We start from the raw sequence: 24,817 nt of genomic DNA on the forward strand, positions 1-24,817 counted from the left end.
CCTTAAAGCCAACTGAGGCATGATGCAGCAAAATGCAAACTACTTGGAGTGCATTATGAGAGCTGCAGCACCGGAAACAACTGGCGGCACACAGGGACACAGCGATTCTCTGATCCTATGTTATAGCTTATAAATGAGGGTGGCAGGTGTCACTGTCTTTGACGACACGTTGCACTGCACACACAAAAACACGGATACACACCAACCACATAGATTCTACCACACAAATGTACAATTGCACACACTCTCTAGGGATACTAAAATACCTCCAATTAGACGCGCCACAGAACAACTGGGATGGGACCTGGAGCAAAGAGACACACACACACACACACAGACAGATGCTTAGACAAACACAGCCACACGTGCACAGACAGATCCGCGGCAGGCTCTCATTTAAGACTCAGTGATGTGGAAAGGAAACATCTGGAAGGGCGGGAAGATGATTAGAGAAAGAAACAAATGAAACAAAGACACATGCACACAAAAATAACAACACAACAGTTGTTGCCAAGCACAGGCACACACATACAGACACACACAGAAGCAGATTTCAGTGTTCACTAGATACTTTACACCATATTCTGGTTAAAGCTTTCGAACCTAATAGCCTGTGTACATACGGTGTTCATCTGCATTTCAACACTGAACCTTTTATTTTTAATCTCCTCTGTAATTGCTGTAGATTCTTTGACCCTGAGTGTGTACGTAACGTGTGTGTGTGGGTTATCCTGAGGTCATGCTGAGTCAGATGCTACATGGGTCTATTCCTCAGCTCCTGACAAAGGCCACTCCATCACTTCTCAGGGCCACAGGGCAACAAGCACGGCCTGATGGGAGTTGGAGGAGAATAGAGGCTATGCGGGACACAATGGGAGTGACGTAACGACGACAGACACCAGGGGGGCCTCCAACAGCAGGCATAATGAAACTCAGGCAGGTTCTCCTCAATCACCAAGCCAACATAATCACCTCCAGACTCTCACATCCTTCCCAATGCATACAAACCATAAATAGGGTTTTAAAAGAATATAAGGTTATCCTACAATGCATTAATGCACTTGAAGTTAATCGGTCTCTGAGCTTTCTTTTCAGCAGTCCCTTCTGTCTCACTCTTGCATCACTAGCTCTTCTTGAGATTGTTTATCTTTTTACTTCTGCTCTATTCAGCAACATTACTGCATACAGTATTAGAGAAAATAACATGCTGCCTTTTCTCTTTATGCAGCAGAATCAAATATATAATGCAAATCATTGCTGTGCACAACTATGAAGCTCCAAGGCTTAGTTTGACAGTTTCAAACAACTTTTTCCAACCTTCTTGTCTTCACAAGAACTTTCTTTTAGAAACTTTGTTTGCAGTTTTCACTGAGTACCATACAGTAATTATGGAGAAGCTATATTTTGTTAATTTTAAAGGGGAACACTACAGATTTACTGAAAAAAAGATAAGTTCTTTCGTTAGGTAAAGTGCTGCTCAGATGAATGTCCTCGTTGTAGGTTTGAAAGAGGTAACCTTTGCACTACACGGACATTGGAAAGATGTGGCCTTTTATGAAGCAGCAGTGGTTCAGGAAAATATGGTATAAATTGCACGTAGGGCCTAAAAGTCAGAACATCTTGGCCTCTGCTGGATCAATTGTTAAGAATTTTCTTTCTCATCAACAATTGAAGTTCTGTTTCAAAAGGAAAATCACTCTTCACAGTGTTTCTATGCATGCAGCTAATACTCTGAGCTAATTTTTGCAGATCAGCGAACAATAACAAGCGTGACATGGCTTTCCTTACTATAGAAAAGATGGAGGCAGCTGATCCAACTATTAAGCCCAGAGCTCAGATAGCATTTAGTGCTACAGTAATTGTATCAGCATATATGTGTCGGCCCCTAACCACCCTTTCTTCTCTTATCCTGCCTTCTGTTCATCTTTTCCTCTCTACCCAGCGCGCCTCCCCTCTCCCCTCCAATTGTTTCATATGTTAGATCCATTCATGTGGGATTATATTTATCACGCCTTAAATTTTTTATCCTACGGCGTCTGATGGCTGGAACCGTTTTGTCTCATCTCTTTAATCTGTAAAGTGCACATCTTTGATGATGTCCACATATGCTGAGTGATTTCTCAGCATGTATCCTTTACATATGTGTATGTTTGCATATCTCTGTGCTTCTGTGTGTGTGTGTGCGTCTGTCTCTCCCTCTCTAGTCTCTGTGCTGCTGTAATGGTCTGATGTAGAAATCTACAAAGACCTCTACATCTGAGAGCTAAAGAGGAGCGCAGAGCTGCGCACACTCTTCCGGGCAACAGGGAGGCTGACTGCCGCTTTGATTGGCAGGCTGAAGTGTGTGTGATTGTGTGAATGTGTGTCTATTTATTAAAGAGAAACAGGATGGGAGAAATGATGTCAGGTATGCATGGAGCTTAATTAATTGGAGTGGGGATCCTCATTTCCCTGAAACAGAAATACCCTGAGGCCATTAGAACTCTGTTTCTCTAATGCAAGCACACACTGAATCAAACATGCACATTGTAACTGAATAATCGGAGGATTGCACCTTGAGCCTGACCCTCAGTCCCTGGAGTTGCTGCATTGATATGCTTTGCTGCATTGACTTCATATTTGGCCACCTTGTGCAGCACATGTTCATCTTTGAATATTTAAATTCCAACTTCTGTCCAATCCGTCATGTTCCCGCTGCTGTTGACGGCAAACTGAAAATGTCTCCTGTAGCACCATATGTTGGCAGTGGTGATAAAAAGCTCCAGGAGCTGTTTATTTTAGAGGCAGGCTGTACTTCCAGTGATTACAGTGTGTGACCTCTCACCAAGCTGTTGAGCTGCTATCAATTGTGGCTGTTGCAGCTCAACCAAGGATGACAGTTAGTGCCTTTTATTTTCAGCAGTCTGGGCCACACTTACAGCATTGCGGTCAGGGACATGCAAAAAATGGCTATGTCAAGTAGGCAGGTCGTGCCGCTTGCTGTCCACCATGTTTCCTGATTCTTACAGACTGTGTGGATGAGCCAAAAATAAGACAATTGTAACGCAGCATAAATGTGACTTAAGCAGAACTGTGTTTGAATGTTTCCTTCTCACAAGTGCACACACAAACACACTCATACACACACACACACGCGCGCTCACTCAGAAAAAGATTTCTACTTCAGGAGTCCTGACATTAACAGGTTGTTGGTGACATCCTTCAGTCTGCATCATGACTCACTTGATTACTTCTTTTTCTTTTTTTTTTGTCTCTTACTACCTGTCCTCTTTCTCGCTTGTTCTCCTCTGTTGAGCACAATGTTCGAATCAGAGTGAGAAAGAGGAGAATAGAAAATAGGTATCTCATTTATTCTGGGGGAATTTTGAAGACAGACAACATTTTTAGAAATGGAAAATTTGACTGACAGTTACGATTTTCAGCCTTCAGATCCTGTACAGGTTGTTTAATAGAATGGAAAAGAAAGAAGACAGGAAATGGAAGGAAAAGGACAATGTACAAATGAACAAAAAGCGTATTAAGTAAGTATATTTAATTCTTCTACTTCCCATTCTCAAGAACAATACCTGAATCAAATATGCTGTTTTATTGCAAGAAATCTTACAACACTTGACGATTAACAGAAACAAGCATAAACACAAGCTTGCTGACGTTTATGGCTGAGAAATGATCACTGGAGCCGAACATTACCCTTAAAAAAAAAAAAAAAAAAAAAAAAAAAAAAACGCCCAAGGGAGCTCTACTCACTGACAGCTGTAACAAGGTGCTGTGCGTATATATTTATTAGATTGTGTGTGTGTGAGTGGAGGTAAGTGTCAATGTGTGTGTATGTACTTGTGACAAAGGATACAACCCTGTAAAGAGAATCTAATTAAAACTCTGTACAGCCACAAGGGACAGAGCGCTGCCTCCTCCCTCATTTAACCATAGTGAACACTCCAACTGAAGGACTGTTGGACTGTCTATACTGAGGCCTCCAAGGAGAAACAGGGGAGATACAGAAGAGGATGCAGCAGTAAAGTGAGCTGGGATGGCGGCGCAGGCACCAACCTTAACCATTCATTCTGAGTGACGAGGTTTCCAATTACTAACATTACAAAATGATATCACTTATGATTTCTAACATTCTGTAGGTAACTGTTTTAGTCACCTGTGTCCTGATTGCTTGTCAGTTACTGTTTTTGTGTTTCCAGGTTTGTTTGTTGTTGTGATTGGATGTATTTGTTTTAGCTGTGCACTGTGGTTTGGTTAGAGCACCTACTATATCATTTTGTTGAACGCGCCTCACTGTATAGTGACAATTCAGTCCATTCTAATTTTAATTCTCTTCTAATACATGTCATATAACATGATAATAACTGTTCTCGTAAAATATAAAGATGAGTTTGCGAAGCTTTAGGCCTGGCAAATCTTTTTTTCTTCTCATTTATCTGATTCTTTTGGCAGCGTTCAGAACATTAGATAAGCAGACTTCACAATGGTGGCCGATGTTGAATTTTGCTTTGAATGTTGCTCAGATTATATCAGCACCGTTAGTACCTTCCTGGAAGATAAAATAAAAGGAGGCTCTTCACAGGTTATGTCCTCTCTGCTTGTGTCATTACTTGGCATTACACATCAATTGTGAGAGGAGCATGTTTTGTTTTCGTTTTGGTTTTTCTGCAAGAACATGATGATTTCTGTCTAATGAAACAATCTGTCTACCTCACCTCAGAGGGATTCATACAATATCAATAATTTAGGCCTGAACATAATGATTCAGAATCACCTCCCTTAGTATTTGGATCAGGTAACTGGAAAAAGTTGTTTGTCAGACGGGTACATAATCCTTTGCTTCTCATCTCATTCAAGGCTGCATCACACTTACATTCACAGTAACAGAGAACCAACTCAGTATAGTTCTCTTAGCCTAGAAATAGTGCCAGTTATATATCTATCTTTGTTGCAGATATTTTATATTAAAATGGATTCAGATCAATTAAAATACTATATCTACCAATATGAAAACCCAACCCTAATAATGCTGTAATGAAATACAGATCTTTTTAACTGACCAAACACAAGTGTCAAAGAAAAAGACTGTACTTTGAATATGGTGATGGTTACAGTAAAAATAAAACCATCACTAAGAGCGAAAGTTAAACGCAAGAGTGTCTTTCTTATTTTGTCTCTGGAGCACGGTGAAGCCTCTCTCTGGGTAACGACCTGCTGCTACACACATCAGCCCAAAGAACAAAGTAGAGACAGTGAGAGGGGAGCCTCTTGCCTGCTAAAGTGGCTAAACTTTGTCCAGAAGAGCTGCACATTTGTTGCTCAAACACACACACACACACACAAAAAAAGAAAAAAAGAAAATGGTGTGAAAATGAATGCTGTTGAGTCTTGGCTGTGAAATTAGATTATGGCCAATGCCTTTCATTGCTACCGCTAAACAAAACTCATCTGATCAAAGTCATTTGATGATTGCATAGACTCTGTTTTGCGGTGTGATTTAAATATATCCCATAATTTCATACAACACTGACTTGGACCGATGCTTCAACCGTACAAGCTGCTAATTAGCCGTGTTGCCTGTCTTCTCCAAAAGCCTTTTGAATGAGTCAAGTTGTTCATTTTTACCTGAGATGCTCAGGTAGATGGCAGGACTCGTCACATTCTCTCCTGTCATCTCGTTCACAGCCTCTAAATGGTAACGTCCTGCGTCCGTTGCAGTGGTTGCCAGGACAACCAGCTGATTGTCCAAAGTGATTGCTCTGTAGGACACAAGCAAAAGGCGCAGACAACAGGGGATTAGGAGAGCACTGTTCAAACTAAGACTCTGACAAGAGGAGAGTATTTGGTACACGGATCATTTTGAATTCATAAGGGGAGGGGGGAACGTTGGATACAAGCATCAGAAAGGAAAAAGGATTCTGGAAGCTTAAATAAATCTCTCCTCGTGTCTCAGATTGATATGTTGCTCATTTTATTTCTCTCATTCTTCAGAATATTCTTGCTGTTTGTGTATTATCGCTGTTCTCCCGTCTTTTCACTGATCCATCCTCATTTCCCCATGTACATGCAGCAATCAATACAGCACAAATACACAATATAAGCACACACAATCATAAAAACATGATCTAACGGTCCTCACATGAGCACACAGACATAAGAAACCAACATTTGGAAACTGACTTGTGTAGTGTTGCTGCTTTTAAATGGAAGCATAACAGGAAGGGTTGATTTTGGAAGGAAACAGGGTGGATAAGGAGGAAAGCAACATTAGGGACCTGAGGAGGGTAAAAAATAGATTTGTAATGCTCAGGTTTTCATGCGTTTGAGCTTGTCTGCCTGGGAACAGCTGCTGTTAGGCACGGAGAACAGGTTGATGTTTTTAGTGATGCTACATGTGTTTTCCAGATCCCCCAAATATTCCGAACCATAGAGGCTCCACTGAATTTAAATCAATATGTCTAAAAGGAGAATAAAAGCATATTAGACTGAGATGACTGTCTTTTATTCTTATAGACTGAGTTTGTTTTTGTGTTCCTGAAACACAATTACACCAAGACTGTCTTCTGTGGGCATCATCATAAGGCTCTGAGGAACAAACATGTTTTTGACAACACAAATAAAAAATAAGAGAAGAAAAGATATGCCATGATTATGACAATTTTATCTAGAAAGACATCATTCTAAAAACAACAAAAAACAAAAACATAAGCATGAGTGTGTGTGTAAGATGGGCCTATTTTCCTGTGAAAATGGTTTAGCAGTGCTGAAATATCAGTAATGGATAAACTCCTAAACAAGGCCTGCAGGCGTCATTTTGTACCTGATAGACATGGTTTCCACTCCATTTATTCTGGCTCAAATCAATGATTCCGTGCAGCACTACCACGTGTATGAACATCAGAAACATGTATGTCACCTGCCTTATATTGGCTTCGATTAGCTGGAAGGAGCCTTTACAGACATTATGCAGCCTTGTTACTGTATGAGAGGTAATAGATCAATATAAATGTGTGGCTTTCACCTCAGGTGGCAAGTTCATTCAGTTCATGGACTCATTCCATTTCATTTGCTGTAATGTTATAAATTGTAGGCTGGAATACGGAAAAGACAACAACTGACATGATCTAGCTCTAAGATCAGCTTTATATCCAGTGACCAAGTACAGAGGTGTGCTTTTATGTTTACATGAACTATTGATTATGATATATATGAGCGAAGAGAAGAAAAGAGCAGAGCTACAGAGCTAAGTCACATATGGACAGAATTCCTCAGGTGTAATTTTATTCAGGGTGATTTCCCAAGAGAACATCCACAACAGCCAGCGGCTCAACCCCTACACTGACACTCCATTTGTGTGTACATGTATGAGTGTATGTGTGTAATTAACTTTCTCTCTCTCTTAACTCTCGTCTTTCTTTTTCTCTCCTGAAATGATTTTCAGCAGACCTTTCTCCTCCTCTTGCTTACCTGTTCAACAGAAGTAAAAGATTCTATGTCTATAATGCAATTCATAGCTGTTAAGCTCATTATCTGCACTGACCAGCCCATTTTATCATATCTGTTTTACCCGGCACATGCTGATTAATAGACAGCGAAGGCTTGTCTGCACTTGCCCTCAGTATCTGAGGGAGAGGGAGGAGAGAGCCTGGGAGGTCTGCAGGAATCTAAATCCACTTAGTTATTAACATTCAAAGGAATGGAGTGGGTGGGGGTGAGGATGCAATAAGACCAATTAAGATAGTATATTAAAATCAGAAAATCTGTGAAGTTAAAAGCATTTGTTCATGTAGTATCCTTCCTCATTTCCATGAAGCCATTTATATGTCCTATTTACATGTGAAACTACTGCTGATAACACAGGCTGATGGCTACAGTGATTTATTAGACTATTTTCTTCTAAGGCTTGATTTCCCATTAAATGTTCACATGGAAGTTACATGTTAGATAAAGCAACACAAAGTTAACATGGAAAGAAATAAGCCAATAAGAAGCGAGGGAGCACAGATTATAGACGACTTCAACTCATTTGGAATTCCCTTCAAGAAATAATAAAATGCCCCCATTTCTTTCGAGTAGCTGGTGGGTGGTTACACTGTCACATCCTAAGAGCTACGATATATGTGTCAGTCACACACACACACACACAGTCACTAAAACAGTTGTGCACAGAGCTGCATGTGTGTTTCCGCTCTGATTGAATGGAAATGTGGTTGAGATTAAATAAAACATGCAACTTTCTGCTGTCTTTAATTCTACATTTAATTAAACTGGACAAAATTGTCTGGCTTTTAATTAAAGACAAACTGAATTGAAAAGCAGTGCATAACTCTGCATGCTTATGTGTGTTCATGTGTCTATGTGCATGTGTTTGACAGTTTATCCTAAGGCAGAGGAGCAAAATTAAAATACTGTAATCAACCAGATCCCGCTCCCTCTTTCTGCATTCCTCCCTGTTTCCCTCATCCTCACTCAAATAATAGAAAACAGCCTCTCTGACTCCCTGAAATCCCATTTTCCATCCTCACTCAGATTACAATCTGCACATTTCTTTCTTGATTTCTTCCAATTTTCCCTGCATTTCTCTCCCTTGAGCTACCTCTCCATCAAACTCTCCTTCCGCCTCAGTCCATATAACTGTCATGTCTTACTTCCCATCTCCTCCTCCGTAACTTCTTTGAACCAAAGTACCAAGCCAGATTGGTCTTACATTAAGTGTCTGGCTCCAAGACTCATTTAATAAACACTCATGGGTGTCCACACTGCAAAACAGACAGCTGAACACACACACACACACATACGAGTGTGCCAAGCGCTAATTAGCGCACACATGTCACAGGCCAGAAGATGAGTGAGTGAGTCAGAGATTTTTTCCCATCTATATCTAAGAGTGTTTGCCTCAGGTCTCCTGCCAACACAGCCTACCTCTGCCCTGTCTGCCCTCTCTCTCTATCTCTAATAGGCATCGTGCCACCCTCTTAGCCCTTGCTGTGTCTGACACACACAGGCTGAGGGCAGAGCAGTGTGACAGCAGGGCAGGAGGAGATACACGCCACTGTAGACTGAGTAGAGACAGCAGCTTCTCCAAAGCAAATCAATAACCTGTTGCCTACACATGCAGCGTACAGATGTTGTGTAAACATACATGAACACACCTTCTCACAGCGGCCCTTACACAGTTAGGACCATTCAAGAGGATGTTTGTGGACACATGAATACATCCTCTGTGGGACTGATTGGCAGTTAACGTACGCAGATTTGTACTGTGTGTGTGTGTGTGTGCATGTTCACGCAGAGGAAGGGGGGTTACCTGTTGGGGGGGGGAGCAAAACCCTGCTTAATCTGAGGATTTATTTATGACAAACTTTACAGGGCTGAGGTATTAAAATTTTCTAAACATTCAGGCTCTCAAAATTGCCTGTCAGCTTGAGTTGTGGTGTGGTGTTCTCCATCCCAAAGTAATTGGTAACTATAAAACTCAGCTGCACACAGAGCATTGTTTTGAATGTGGCAAGGACGGGGATGCTTCAGCACAATATTCATCAAAATAAGCTGTGATCACTTTTCTTGGCTTATGTTTTTTGTCTTTATCTGCACAACTCCAAACTAAAGCCTCTAGAAAAAAAAAAAAATAAAAAAATCAAGAAACAAAAAATGCAAACTTTGTTTTGTAACTTCACTGGACGTCGTGAGGATAAATGTGAGTCATCCATCAGGAAATGTGTTTCTTGGTTCGGTTCGGTTGCTTCTCGTGGTTGAAGCTGGTATTTTTCATTGATTTAGGAGGATGGACTCCCTCAGGGATGGTGGCAAATGGCTCACAGAAAGTTGCTCTTGTGAGGATGTGGGGTAAATTGGGCACAAAGACAAGCTGAAAGTCTGAGATAATATAAGGTGCAGCAGACTACTGTAATGTAAGAGTACAGGAAAAAAAGAAAATGAGCCTGGTAGCAAAAAGAGAAAGCAATGACAAGAACCGAACTTTTCCCATAACAGTTATGTGTGGTTTAGGAAAATAGACGGATCTGTTTCTGTAATGGGATTAAACAGTCTGAGTTAAGACGAAGACCTGGACTACAGCCAGGAGCTCTTGACATTCTGCTGCCAGGAGCTTGACAGTGACTGCTTTAGTGATTTTCCATGCACAGTTTAAATGAAGCCATTGTTGACACAGCCTGACCTTGAAGATTTCTTTTACAGTAAATTTGTTGAACATTCTTTAATCCTCTTGCTCAGTCTGCACTGCCTCAAAAATTATCTTAAAATTAAGCATTTGTTTAAGTGTCTGATTACTAAAAAAATACATCTAAAAGTTCAATGAGGTATGGAACTGAAACTTTTGAAATCTAAATCCTTATTTATGGGTGCTGGCATTAACAGTGAAGTGTGTTCTGTGTCAAATTCTAGAGAGATGCTCAAGTATTCTTTTAGAAAGTCTAAAGAAAAAGAGATTGCTTCTACCGTAGCAATACTGTAGTGCACAGAAATGCTTCCAATTCGCAGTTTCACGTTCAAGAATCACTCCACCAATAAAATGTAAAACAATGCCTGCTAGCTCTTTGCAAATAACTAGCATAGCTTAACAATGGAATACAACTAAGCTGTTAATGTTTGTTTATATAAACAATGTTTTGGCCTCACACACAACAAACCTCAATGATGCACTGCGCATTAAAGTCGAACAAATTCAAGCATCTGAATTTCAGATTTCTCCATGGAACTGTTGTGCGCAGTGTAAGCACACCTTGTCAGTGAATTACATCCCATACAAACCCAATGTTATGTGAGCTATCATACATTTACTATTGTAGCTGCTGCTAAACAGGATGGTGTGGCTGGATTGTGATGGGCTTCCCTGCTTTTAAATAAATCCCTCAAACACTTAAAAGAAAACATGTCTGTTTCCGTTTCATCTCGTAACAAACAATAGACAGAAAACAAATCATCCACAAAGCAATTCTGCATTCCCCGTAATAAGCCTGGTGGAGTTGGACCAAATGAGAGGAAATAATGGAAGCAGGCTGCTGATGCAATAAAAATGTGCATCAACCATTTATAGGACCTGAATCTGTCCTATCTCAATTCAAATCACAACAAAAACACGGCAAAACCTTTGGACGACGTTAAAATGTTAACAGGGAAACATTTAACATTCAGTGCTGGACACATTTCCATCTACTAAGTCAGGCTCTGAGCCACAGTACATGGCCAAAATTATGTGGACAGCCAAATAAACTATATGAATGTTTGAACATAACTACTACTTTCATTTACCACAGAGACCTGCGCTTGCCTGGGAGGTGTTTCCTGAAGACTTGGAACCTGACTGAAGGGATTTACTCTGATTCAGCAAGAAAAGCAAAAGAGGCCCATCAGTGACACTAATGGGTCCTGACTGTCAGTCGTCGTTCCAGTTCATCTCCAAGGTGCTGGGTGTGGCTGAGGTCATTGCTCAGTGCTCCACTCCAAACGAGAGAAAACGGCAGGTAGCAGCCTTGTCCAGACCTCTAGCCCAAAGTCTGAAGCTGAAACAAATCTGAGAGACAAAAATCACTAAAGAGACTAAATTTAGACAAATGAGAAAATTTGTTTCAAGTGGCTCAGTCTATCAGGATCTGGGTCTGGAAGGAACTTCAGCTTTGTTTCAGATTAAGGATGGTTCTTGTTAGTGGTGAGCAGAGGCAAAAAGCATACAGAGTTGTTAGAGATTAGATTAGATCCATTTATTGTCATTGTGTACTCAATACAACAAAACTGCAGCAAGGTTGACTTCTGTGCGAATAAATAAGATAAGAATGTTTGCTTTTGCTTCAAGTTAAATGCATAGTTAACAAAATGAATCTGATGTTTATTTGTAAAATATAAAAAAAAAAAAAAAAAACCTAGCTACGGTCCGATGGGTTCAAATCATGACAGCAATGAGATGTACCCCCCTGTAGAGGGGGTACTGGGAAAATGGGTGTGGAATCTGATCAGAGCCCCGTGCAGACACGATAAGGTTTATCTTTAGTCAAGATGGTGGCATAGGAATCCAGAAAATAAATAAAAGCATGATAACTGTATACATCTCAGCCTTGGTCAGCACATATCTTAATTCAGCAATGTGGGGAAAAAACATGATCGCTGGTGCCGGCTGAGATAATCATCAAATGACAGAGAATAATCAAAAACGGCACCGACATGTTAAAGGTTATGCTAAACACAACCACTTAACAAACCCATTAACTGCTTTTCAGAATAAATTACAGGAGCGTATGTTTTAGTTGCATTAAACTGAAGGCAGTTATCAGCCGTTTAAATCTTGATAACATCCAAACAATTTGTTAACCCTCAGCTCAACTCCAACTTGAAGTCATAATGTTTAAAACAGCAATAATACTGATTGCCATTGGCATGAAATTGATAAGCGATGGCACTGTAATGGGTCATAATCCCACCAAGAGACAGCTGAGGTGAGGATTTCACAGCTTCAGCCATAAAGTGCATGACTCCTATCAAATGTCAAAAATGAATTTCCATTTCTGTCCACACCTTATTAATAACTCACAACCCAATCTAAAGTTATTCACTGTTAATGTCCTAGTTCTGCTTGATGAAATTTGATGATTTTCCTCTCAGAGAAATACAGCTTGAATATGTGACTGCAGCAGTCCAATGAAGAGAGAGAGAAAGAGAAGGGGAAAAAAGAAAGATGGTAGAGGTTACAACAGTAATGAACACTAATGTGTTTGTGAGAGATTTTAACAGCTCCTTCACTGACTCAGAAAACATTTCCCTACCTTCTGCCCTACACACTCTACAGTTCTGTGACTTGCAATTAACACAGCACCTAAATCACAGGCTTGCTTCCTGAATCTCCTTTACAGTTCCTTCAAATGGTCAAACGAACACAGAGAGGAGACTCCTCTGTGGCTGCACACTAGCTTGGCCAGTTGCCATCACCAATAAGTCCTCTATAAAGCACACGGGAAGTGTGGAGAATGGAGTATCCTTGCACCCACACAGCCCTAGGCCTGCAGTCTGAAAGTAATTGCTATGTGTGTGCATATGAGAGAGAAAGGGAGGATGAGACAAAAAAGAGTAAGAGAGAGGCTGCTGGACAGACTGCATTCGTTTAATGTCCTCTGGCATGGCCTGAGGGAAAGGCAATGAAAGAGGAAAAGGAAACCAAAGTGGGGCAGGAAGAGGGGAGAGGAGGGAGGAGTGAGGGCTTGATGCTGAGTAAATAGAGGGGCAACAATTTTCCCTCCGTTCATTGTTTGTTCAGCTACAGGAGCTCCATGACTCACTTCCTCTCTTTCACTAGCTTGTGTCTGGCTGTCTGTCTCTTTTGTCATCCGTTAGCAAATAGAGGTGGTTGTTCACGTAAATGAACACAAAAAGCATTCATCGTACAAATACTTGTCAAAACTGCTTATACATTGAATCTACAAGGCAACATTCTTGCAGCAGGGAAGTTGGATGGACGGTAACAAGTCCTTTTGTGAGCCTGTGTCTGTGAGCAGCTGAGTGACTGCTGTAGTCCCATTAGGTGGAAGGATCTCTAGACGAATAGCTATTATCCTAATTAGGACTAATTACGTCTGCTTCAAATTAACTACAGAACTGGCGGTGACTTCTCTTGCTGTCTTTCTGTCTCATGGTCTCTCTCAGATGGAGAAGCACACCTTGTTCGGAAACGAGATCAGCTGAACAGCCACCCGTTATTCTTCACACTTGAATATGAGCTGTCATTTTCTAATTCTGGTTTGTATGACTGTTTAAACCTGAGATGAGGAGTGTGACACCGGGCCATGTGATCTATATTTGGCTTTCACAATCTATCTGCAGGAGAGAATTAACGTTTTGATGGGCTCCTGTAGCTGACACACAGCAGGTGTTAGATTTTCTTGGTTACATGGATGGTATTTACTGAGAAGAGTGAGTCAGGAAAGTTCAGCGTAGCCCAGCCTGTAAGACTTACTTCAGAAGTCGTGATGCAGTTCTATACAATTCTGGAAATTCAATTATGAAATGAGAAGGAAATAACTAGATGGAAATTAATGCTTTAGACTAATCTAAAAAACTGCAACAATTTGATTAGCTGACGTGCAGGAAATTAATCTGTGACTATTCTGATAATTAAATAAACACTTAGAATGTTTTTAAAGCCAAAATTCGAAACATTAGCTGGTTACAGCTTTTCAAACATCAGGATATGCTGCTTTTGTTTTATTCATAAGACCTTTGAAAAAACAGGAGATTTTCACTATTTTATACACAATATTAGTGTACAATTAATTTATAAAAAGACTCAGAATATAGATTGCTCATTGACTTTTAAAATGAATTACAATGACTTCATACAACAGGGAGGGACACAAAACGGTATACTAAAGGTGTGTAGGCTCACAAATGCCACAGAAGAGTGTATCTTCCTATCAACCAACCCTGATTTAGAAGTTGTTGCACATCTGAAGTCACACAGTCAGCTGAGCATTGCTTCATTGTTGTTTCTATGAATATCTGGTGCTATGGATACTTTCCTATAGCTGATAGCAGACAAATTGCTTGCTGTAGCTTCAAGCGTTTTTAGCAGTAGTATGGTGTAAACAAGCAGAATGCCACTGCTTTACTGTCAACAGCGACACAAGCACACAGTTACGGCGTCTTCGCTAAAACAAGGCGTTTTAACTGATATTCTTGTCACCGTGGTGATAGAAAATCAATACAGTATAAAAAAAAATGAGTCTGCCTACAGATGAAAACAATGTAATCTACATTATTTTATAACTACACACACTTGCTTTCATAGATCTTGTAATGTGCACAAACCCTGCAGCTACACTGTCAGCGAGTGCATCAATTGCACTTACCTGTTCCTTCTGCAAGAACCATACAGGGTGACAGAGACTGTTGTGCATCTTGAAATTCAAAACATTAATTGAACCACACAAAATGGTCTTAACAAATGCATCCTCTATGATATAAATGAAAAGGTTTTTTTGAGTTTTGTGTGTATACAATTCAACAAAATAAAGATTCTCCTTTCCATTTGTATTTTATCACAACAGGCAGAAATGTAAGCTTAATTTCATGCTAGAGAGGAACCAACATTGCAGTAAGCCACCTGCTCGGCATAAAAACTACCTCAGCTGCAGCCCCGCCTACTTTGGCGAAAGGCCAATTGTTTGTTTAGAGCCAGAAAAACTGCCCAAGAGACTTGAGTGCAAAATGGATAGCTGACGTTCATGTCATTGCGAACGCAACAGCACAAGATAAGGGACCAACACACATGCAACAATGTGCATGAGCATGATGGAGGTGTGAGTGAATGTGTATTTGGTTGTTGTCGATTGTAATTATCTGAGCCAAGGTGATGAGGAGAACAGAAATCCCATAGCATGACGAAGCAGTGAAAACCAAGAAAGTGGGAGAGGAAAGGAGGAAAAGAGAGTAAGACAGCTAAGTGTCTGCACTAAAAAACAGAGAACAGCAGGTCATACAGTGAAAGCATTTATTCCTTGACATAAGCCCCTGAGTCATAAACACAAAACTCCCACGAGAATACATCAGCAAAGAGGTTGCAGCACAATATAATTTCTAGGAGCAGGGTATGCTAAAAGTTTTGCCTTTATTTGTGACACAGAAGAAACTTGTGACCTTCTAATTATTGATCCATCTCTCAGATCTTGGAGGATGTCATCTTGTGGCACTCCTAGTCAATCATCATTCTTCCTTTTTGTCTGGCTGGATGTTTAGGAAGTCCAAAGATATACATACATGAGAAGGATGGTAAACAAAACTTTACGCTGTCAAAACCTTATGAGAATTCTGTTCCTTTATGTAATCTATTTTGGATTTCCCGAATCTGTTCATTCATTTGTTTCATGGTTTCTACCGTCATCGTTCTCTCCTCACTGCTCTCTGTCGTCTCTCATTCTCTCTCTTTAAACTCCCCTTTTGCTTTACCCCTCTCTGTTTTGTCAATAGGTTAAGAACTCTTTCCGATGACAGATGTGTGTGTGTGTGTGTGTGTGTGTATTTGTGTGCACAGGATCTGTTTGCATGTGTGTACAAACTGGTCAATGATGGATGTGTGTGTGTGTGGCAGGTAATTAAAAGTGTGATTAGTGGATAATTAAAAGAGGTCTCTGTCTTTAGAATATTTAACAACTTCAGACAGAGGACACGCTCACACATGCACACACAGAAGCTGGCGTGTGGGGATGTGTTGGCTCAGTAATATAATGGGGGATTAATGATTCCTGAGATGAAATAGGATATAGGCAGGGAAACACCACACGGGACAAATACAAGATAAAAGGACGCAGAGAAAGAGGAAAAAGGGCAAATCTGATATAGACAAAAAATAGTGCACCTCTCAAAAATTCACATCTTTAACATGAATCATCATCAGCATGCGGGCTATGCAGGTTGGACACAGACACATTAACACACCCACATATGCACAGCCGCAGCCTCTCTCGCTCTCTTCTCTGCCTGCCTCTGAGTGATCAGTTCAGACAGAAGCAGCTGCTCAATGGCAGACAGAAACAGATGAGTAGAGAATCACTAACTGCACATCCTGGAAGCTGAGACACACAGGGACTACCAAACATGTCAAACAGTTAAAAAGTAATGGACTTGTACATTGGGCTGAAACGATTACTCAAGTTATTTGAATAATTTGATAACAAAAAATGATCGAGGCAATTTTTCTTGAATCGAAGCTTCGATTAATTCATTTCACTCTCATTACCCGACACACTCTGCCTGTGTTTCACACGGATGGTTATTACTGAGAATTCAGTGGCGTGATCATAGATAAGCTGGACCAAAGCCAAGAAAAGAGGGGACTGAAAAAGGAAGGAACAGAAAATTTTAAAGGTGTGGGACCATTTCAAGTCACAAAAACACTAACATTGTGCCGTGCATCCGCTGGAAAATGGAACCATACCAAAACCATTATAGCACGTTTTCAGTCAGGCAGCAGTTGAACTGAAAGCCATCAAGCTGACACAAAGTAAGGCAACGTAGCGTAATATAATGTAACATAACCTAACATAAAAAAAAATAATTATTATTATTATTTTATAATAATTTATAATAATAATAATTTTTTTTTTTTTTTTTTTTTACCATTGCTGTGTGATAAAACAAAACAATTTATTCGACTACTTATCTCATCTATGAAATGATTAATAGAATACTCTAAAACAATCAACAGCTACAGCCCTACACGTGTAAAGAAATTGGAGCTTGATTTACACCTGGTATTAAGTTTTCAGAACAGTCCAAATTAATCTACAAGTATTTTATTTGTAAAATGTAAAGATATGTTGGCAGCTTGACAAGGGACAGCTGTGCCTTTAGCTTGATGCTAAACATTAGCAAGCCAACATGGTCGCAAAGGAAATACTATCCATTCACGTTAAACTGGTCTAACTTGTCATTATATTCAATTAGCAATAAATACTATTGAGGCTGATGGGATTGTCAGTAGTTTTGAAAAGGTAAGGCCTTGCCAAAGTAATAACTCATCTGAATGTTGTGCCAAATTTGAAAGGTGATCCAACCATCCAAATTTCAAGTGATTATAGTGCTTAAAACAAATTGTGAATCTGTTACTGTGGTGGGAAGAGGATCTCTAAGGTCACTTGCCTTGTCCTGTGGGGAGCAAAGATAAGTGTCGCACATTTTGTGGGTACCATTCCAAAATACGACAAGCAATGTATTATTTAAACTCAAGAACAAAAATGACTGAGAGGAATCATTGTGTATGCCAAAGTCCGTCGTCCATAAAAAGGTTCTAACCGTGAAAGCCAATGAGCTGTACGCTCTACGGGAAAGGTCGGGGAATCACTGAAGTCAGCGGGGTTCAAACTGTTTGGACTTGGTCAATACACCCAATAATTGCTAAGATTTTTCAGTGTGGACCAAAGTGGTTCACCAACAGATGTCCCTTGAGCCGTGCTGATAGCATGACTAGTAACGCACAGGATGTGCGAGGGGTCACTTCATGTGATATAGAACAGAATGTGCTTGTTTTTCACTTGAGGGTGGACAGATCAGCGTTTCAGGAGTGGAAAAAAAAGCAGCCTGTTAGTTTTTGCCAGGAAAAGGGGTTTGCAGCTGCTGTGAATGCCACTACTGTACTCTGATCATGAGCCTCTGTGCAGCAGAGTGGATGGCAACTTCAGACTGTAAGTGGTACTTCTTCAAAGACCTGAATAAAACACGGCAAACTGCACACATAAGCTGTGGATGAGTATGTCTGAGATCAAAATGCGAGCCATCATAAATTCAGTGACACGGTAATGTGTGGTATGTTTACATCCTGAATTTGCATATGTTTTGCTCCACAGAGATATCTAGATGCAGACAATGTTTCATTATCCGGGTCAGGGGTTTTGGAAAATGTAAACAGTGGTCCATTAAGGCTTGTTACAGTACATAAAGTATGCATTTGATGCTCCTCAAATATAGTGACTATAACAATTAGTCTGTGATCATTCAAATATGTTAAAGGAGGCTAAAAAGTCATGGTAGTAAATTGTCACATATTTTGAAACTGCGACGCAATCATCCCTGTCGCACTCCTGCAGTTTAGGGAGCTCTTTGTTCCAGCCCGTCCTCCTCAGTCTCATGCTGCTTGTCTGCCTCCCTTGAGTGTGTGAGGCAGGGTAAGCCTTTGTCATTTAGAAGAATCATTAAGTACAGCTTCAGAGTGAATGTCTTTTCTATCTACTGAAAAAAAAAAGTTAGTTGTTTGAAAAAAGTGGCTGAAAGAAGACAGCAGATTTGGAGCACAGTTATAAGCAAAGGACACGCGTTAAGGACAGATGAGAGGAGTCTCAAATTCACCTGACACTGAGGCTGTTATCTCAGCAAACAACAAATGTATCTGACTGCGAGCTGAGGTTGGGAAAATAATGGTGCTATCTACTTTAAAATATCCACCCAATTCTGTGTCAAGATAGGAGAGGAACTGTCATTTATTAAAAGACAACGTTTTTACCTTGTGCTGTCCATGTTGGTCCTCTTATAGCCTACAGACTTGGGAAACACATCAACAGTTTCAAACAAAGCTACAACAAATTGCTTTTGGCAGAAGAAGTAATGAATATTCATAGTCCGACGGCAGGCCCTAAAGTGCTGTCTTCATAATGCAATTCTATCCCACTCCACCTTGAGGATGAATAATATTACAAGAAAATGCAATGCAATTAAAGCAACCCCTGGTTCCCTGTCTCCCTTTGCCACACGTGTCACTCCCACACCCCCCCATGCAGTACAGTGATAATATTAAAAATTAAACAAGTCATCTGATTTCTTTACTGCAAAATTCATGCATAATAGTGTGGTGGTAGAACAAGAAGTTGCCTCCAGCCAATTTTTAACAACAACCAGTCTCTCAGCAGATAAAATGTATGACACTGGACCTAAATTAGACACAAAGAGAAGGAGATAAAAAAAAAAAGAAAAAGCCTGAGTCAACTGTGAGAAAATCCTTTCTCCAATTATGTACAGTGTTGATTACAAATGTAGACAAATGGTTAGTAAACTAAATGAATACTGAATACATTATGCATATTAGCTCAGATATGCTGTATGTAAACACAAAGACACATACACATATTCAATTTGAAGACACTAACATTTTAACCTTATTGCCAAAACAAAATCAGAGTTTTCAGAATATTAAATTCTCCAATTACAGCTTAGTAACCTCAAGACCCATTTTGAAACTCTCTGCTGGCAATTTATTTAGAGTTCCAACTGTATCAAGGGACACATTGTGCCCCGAAGGAGACTGGTAGGTCATGAACATATTTACTAAGTGGGTGTTCAGACTGAGGGCTTAAGGACAGCCATGCATCAAAATGCTCCAAGATTCTAAGGTGATGAGGGCATGTTGCTTTGAGTGCAATGAAACACTTTTAGTTTGAAAGACGAGAGAAAGTTTGCATTAACAGAATACTGAAGTTGTACATTAGTGGATTAGCATCAGCTGCTTCATACTTTCCTCCCCTTCAGTCGCTCATTCATCAGCCATTTGGCTGACAGCTGACGAGTGACATCAAATTATATTAATGTGTTGTGAAGTCACTGTAACCTCACAGTCTGTATAACTCTGGCAGGTGTTTTCACAGGAAACACCTTTTTCTTGCGAGCACCAATGTGGTCATGCGGTACACTGCGGCGTGCAGTGCACTTGGAGAGGTGCTGCTGAAGAGGAGGAAAAGAGCTGCAATCTTCTTCAAGGCAACGGAAAAATAAACTCGAACCAGTCAGTCCAGCAGAAATGATCAGGCCACAAAACTTTGATAATTTGTGGCAGTTCAAACAGGACAAACTTCTTCTCCACACAAGTAGGTGTTTCTTAATGAGACCTCCTAAATTAAGGTTACATTCTGCCAGTGAAATGTTGCCAGTGTTGCAGATTCAGCTCACTTGTTCTAAGGGTGGAAAATTATGAGCACTGCTGATGAAGCGCAGAGATCATCCACTGTCAAACTGTCCATTTGGAGTATTAGGAGAAATCGCAGCGGGCCATTGGAACATCAAAACTACATTTAGTTTTTACTGTAACTGTCTCTCACATTAGCTCTCCCAATGTCCACCATTAAGGATTCATGCTCTGGGACCGGGCCAACTGACAAAGGAAAATATGTAATTAAAAACAAAACTAAACAAAAGGACACCCTAGCATCATCATCGATCGTCTGAAGTCAATGTCAGGTCTGAATGTAGCGTACAGCCACAAGAACTGCTGCAGAGGCTCAGAGTGCAAGCTAAGATGAGGAGTTAAGGCGAAGGTATTAAGCTGTCAGATCGTGAGCAGTGTATTGAGCACCTGTTTTCATGTTGCTGATTCAGTAAGACTTGACGTTCATGCATGTGGTTCTTAGGTTGGGCTCTGAATGCTGATATTGTTTTATTCCCTATTTGAATCACATTGCATTCCACGGAGCCTTCATGACGCCCATAATAAACACCAAACACGAAAAGCAATTCAATACAACATTGATTAACAATACAAGAAAAAGGCGAACCAAGTCAAACTTTTAGATCAGAATGCTGCTCAGATTGTTTTGCAGTAGATTCTTCTGCAAAACGTAAATGCGTAACTTTTAATTTGAGTCTCTCATGCTGAAGTGCATTGGCTTCAGCCTTTGCTGCTCTCATGCGCCCATTAAGCCAATTAGTTCCACTGGGCAATAATTATTTCTAAAAAGCACCAAACAGCAAGATTATACCAACACTGAAACACCATCAGTCCACGTCCTTGGCACAATCTTAAACTTCTATCCAAATCTCTGCAGAATTTCCATTTCAAGAGCTAAGGTGAGCTGGAGGTGAAGGGAGGAATACCAGGATTACAATTTCTCCTTTGAACTGGGATCAACAACTGCCAACACTGACAAGAAAGAACGACAAAGTGAAAGCAAGGGTGAGAATGAAACACAAACAAGGGAGAGACAGAGAAAGAGACATATGTCCATTGAAATGTAGAGAGGTGGGATATTGAAGTGGAAATGGAAGAGTTTACAGTGGAGAATTTTCATTCTGTTATTTGCCGCCACATTAGAGGACCAAAGGAGCAATTCAATTATGGAACAGGATGGGCAGAAGGGGGGGGGGGAGAGAGGAGCACAGATGTGGAATGGGATGAGAGGTAAACTGGAAAATATGAAGTTCAGGCAGGCGTCAAAAAAAGGATTCATGTTGCTTTACGTCCGGCCTTATTTTTTTTCTCCATAATTATTCAATGTAGACATGTTCAATTGGAAATAGTTTGTTCCCTCACATTACATTAGTGTACCTTTCAGCTAATGCCTAGTGCTATTAGTGATAATAAGGCAATTAACATGTCTTGTTCAGGTAACTGACATAAGTACAATGGATATTTCCTCTTGTTCCATTTCGGGAGACAACAAATTGTAGCTGTACTCACAAAAAACATTATTGGAACTGTCAATTAAAACAGCAAGGTTAGTACAATTATTTAAAGACACCAGCAGCCTAGTTCAAAAAGGGAAAAAAAAAAAAAAAAAAAAGAGTATGAACCTAACATTTTCTATGAAATTGTCAGTATTAAAACAAAGATGTCAAATAAGACATATATGGACATTTGTTGCCAAGAAAATCTGATTTGTTCACATAGATGCAAGGTAAGGGTAAAGTGATGCCATTTAGGTGGTGATTGAAGAAAGATTGCAAAGCTTCATTCATCAGGTGGGTGTTTTTGCAGCTGATACAAGGCAACTAGAATCTAGTTCTTCAGCCTCGTACACAAACGATAGGCAGACCTTGACAAATGATGGCTGAACTGGTACATACTTTGAACCCATCTCTTAAGAAAGAGAGAAACACAAGATTGTTCAATACAATATACACTAAGTAGACACCACCGTGGCACATGGCTATGCCTACTGCAGTCATACATCCTAATATCTCACATGTCTGGGATTTTTTATAATCCCAAAAGTAACTAAATCATTTAATTGAGAGGAAAGTCACATACAGTATCTAAGCTTCTGGTGGCTCCAGAGATTAAGTTCCAGACACAATGGATTCAGATGAGCTTAAACTCTTTACTCTATATTCACTTCCTGTAACCTTTTTTTTTTTTTCATGTCTACTTCTACCTCTTTTTCAGGCACTTTGATCCTCCCCTTTGGCTACCGTGAGAAAATGAGTCATTATGAACTGCGGCAGGGCTGTTGTGGATGGAAGACTTTTGAAATGGTCGGTTGTTTTTCCACCGGATGGGGTATGATTTAAGTCTACACATCCCGGCTTTTTCTTAATTGTTGTTTGTCTAATACACAGGTATGTGTGTACACACTAGCAGACACAAACACACACAACATCTGCTCACAAAGTTCATACAGCGAGAAAGTTCCTTCTGTTCAGACCTCAGCTGAGCATGTGTGATGGATAGGGGCAAAATAATGAATGGCTCCCTCTGTTACCTGTGTTAAAGTGGTGTTTGACAAATTAAAATGAATGAACGTCAAGACACACACCTACAGCATATGGCTGTTTAGGCCAGGTCTGCGAGGACAAATGTATCTCATCAGGCCGAGGACTGACACTGACCACCTGTGACAACAGTGCCATCCGCACCACTCAACTCAGCAACAACAAGAAACTGAAAAATATTCACTGCCCTCCCAGCCATGCTTCTGCATAGATCACTGCCTTTATTTGATCAGTCTGGTTCCCTGTGTCCCCCATGGAAGAAGAAAGGAGTGTTCTAATTCTCTGTAGCCTGGCTGTCCTCTTGAAGCTGCTGGCTATCTGAATCATTTCACGTCCATCTGCCACAGGCCTCAGAGCTAATTAAAAGCAGCAGTAAGCTCTTCTCGACCTGGACTGCAGGTCATCGCTAAAAATATATATCAGCAGCACCGAAGTGACAGCACTGTTTCAAAAGCTGTTTTGACTGCTGCCGGACAGCAGAGACCAAAACAGACTCAATATGTCTTAAATTCACAGTCCATGTGAAAATGGAAGGATGAAGGGAAGAAAAACATTTTATGTGGGGAAAGGGAGAGGTAGCAAATCAGAAAGATGGCAGAGCAGCATGAAGGAGGAAGATGGAAGGGGCACAGAGTCAGGGCTCCATTAGATTAGAGAGTGTGGAAAGTGACAGCTTGTAAGTTCTTTGCTGGCCAGTATTTTGAGGGCTGGGGAGTTGGGGAATGTCCATAGACATACAAGATGTGTTTGTGTGTGTGCGTGCGTGTGTGTGTGTGTGTGTGTGTGTGTGTGTGTGGGAGGGGGGGGGGTAGGGTAGATGGAGACTGTGTGTGCTGGATATGCAGAGTGGCGACTGGAGGAAGCACATGGACATAAATTGAGAGCAGAGCAGTGGGACAGGCAGAAAGACAGACAGCGGGATAGGGCGGGGGATTCAGGGAGTGATGCATATCGGATCAATAAACTTCATAAACGACATCATCAGCTCGGTCACCAAGAAGACAGCCAACCGCCAGGCACCATCTGGCCCTGTCTCACCGGACCGCAGGATCAGCCAGCGTAACCTCGCACACAAACACGGACACATCCACACACCATTACACACACAGAGCCGTGCAAATATTCAGTGCACTGGCTTTGATACGCATGAGTGCACACAGAGACACTCAAGCCAGGTAGACGCAACTGATACTGGCCTACAGAGACAGATTGCGTCTGTGTGTGTGTGTGTGTGTGTGTGTGTGTGTGTGTGTGTGCGCGTGCGTGCGTGTATGTGCACGCACCACAGCAGTCAGCAGTTCAAGAGTTTATGCAGGAACACAATGTATGGTAATAATAATGACTAAAAGAGACAGAAAGTAGGAACCATCGGAAAGAACAACAGAGTGGAGAATAATCTTGAGTGAGAGACAGAGCAGGGAGGTGAGAGGAGGAACGGCAGAGGAAGACATGCCTTGTTGAGGAAAGAGAGAAGCTGTGCAGAAAGGTGCAAATTAGTCTGTTCTGTGAGGGTTCAAAGTAAGAATTATGCATGAATCTTCAACTTGGTGAATATATGTGGACTGCACACAAATCAGAATATTTCATCTCAACGCAGAGATACTTTTTTAATCTAGACTGTATTAATACCAGAAAATAAGGCAGTATCATCCAAGTCTTCCTGTCACTGTACAAGTGCGTTTAATTTTTCGGAACGAGCAGAAACAGAAAAATATGGTGGGTTGAGAATGAAATGTTACGACATGCATTTTAGCTACCTATTAATATCTTTGAAATTACTTCTTTATTACAAAATATACTGACTCCACAAGTGACAGAACCAACTGCCATTTTTATCTTGTTGCCATGGATACAG

General features: G+C 40.6%; 1 protein-coding gene across 1 annotated transcript in view; it reads right to left on the reverse strand.

The window, feature by feature from the left end:
* LOC115045525 (protein sidekick-1) overlaps positions 1 to 24,817 on the reverse strand; it is a 196,860-nt gene that overhangs the window by 89,399 nt on the left and 82,644 nt on the right. Inside the window, exon 5 of the mRNA XM_029505265.1 lies at positions 5,620 to 5,753. Within this exon, the coding sequence (XP_029361125.1) occupies positions 5,620 to 5,753 (134 nt within the window). The remainder of the gene's footprint in view (positions 1 to 5,619; positions 5,754 to 24,817) is intronic.

This window comes from Echeneis naucrates, chromosome 1 (assembly GCF_900963305.1).
Source record: "Echeneis naucrates chromosome 1, fEcheNa1.1, whole genome shotgun sequence".
In the NCBI taxonomy this organism is placed as follows: domain Eukaryota; kingdom Metazoa; phylum Chordata; class Actinopteri; order Carangiformes; family Echeneidae; genus Echeneis; species Echeneis naucrates.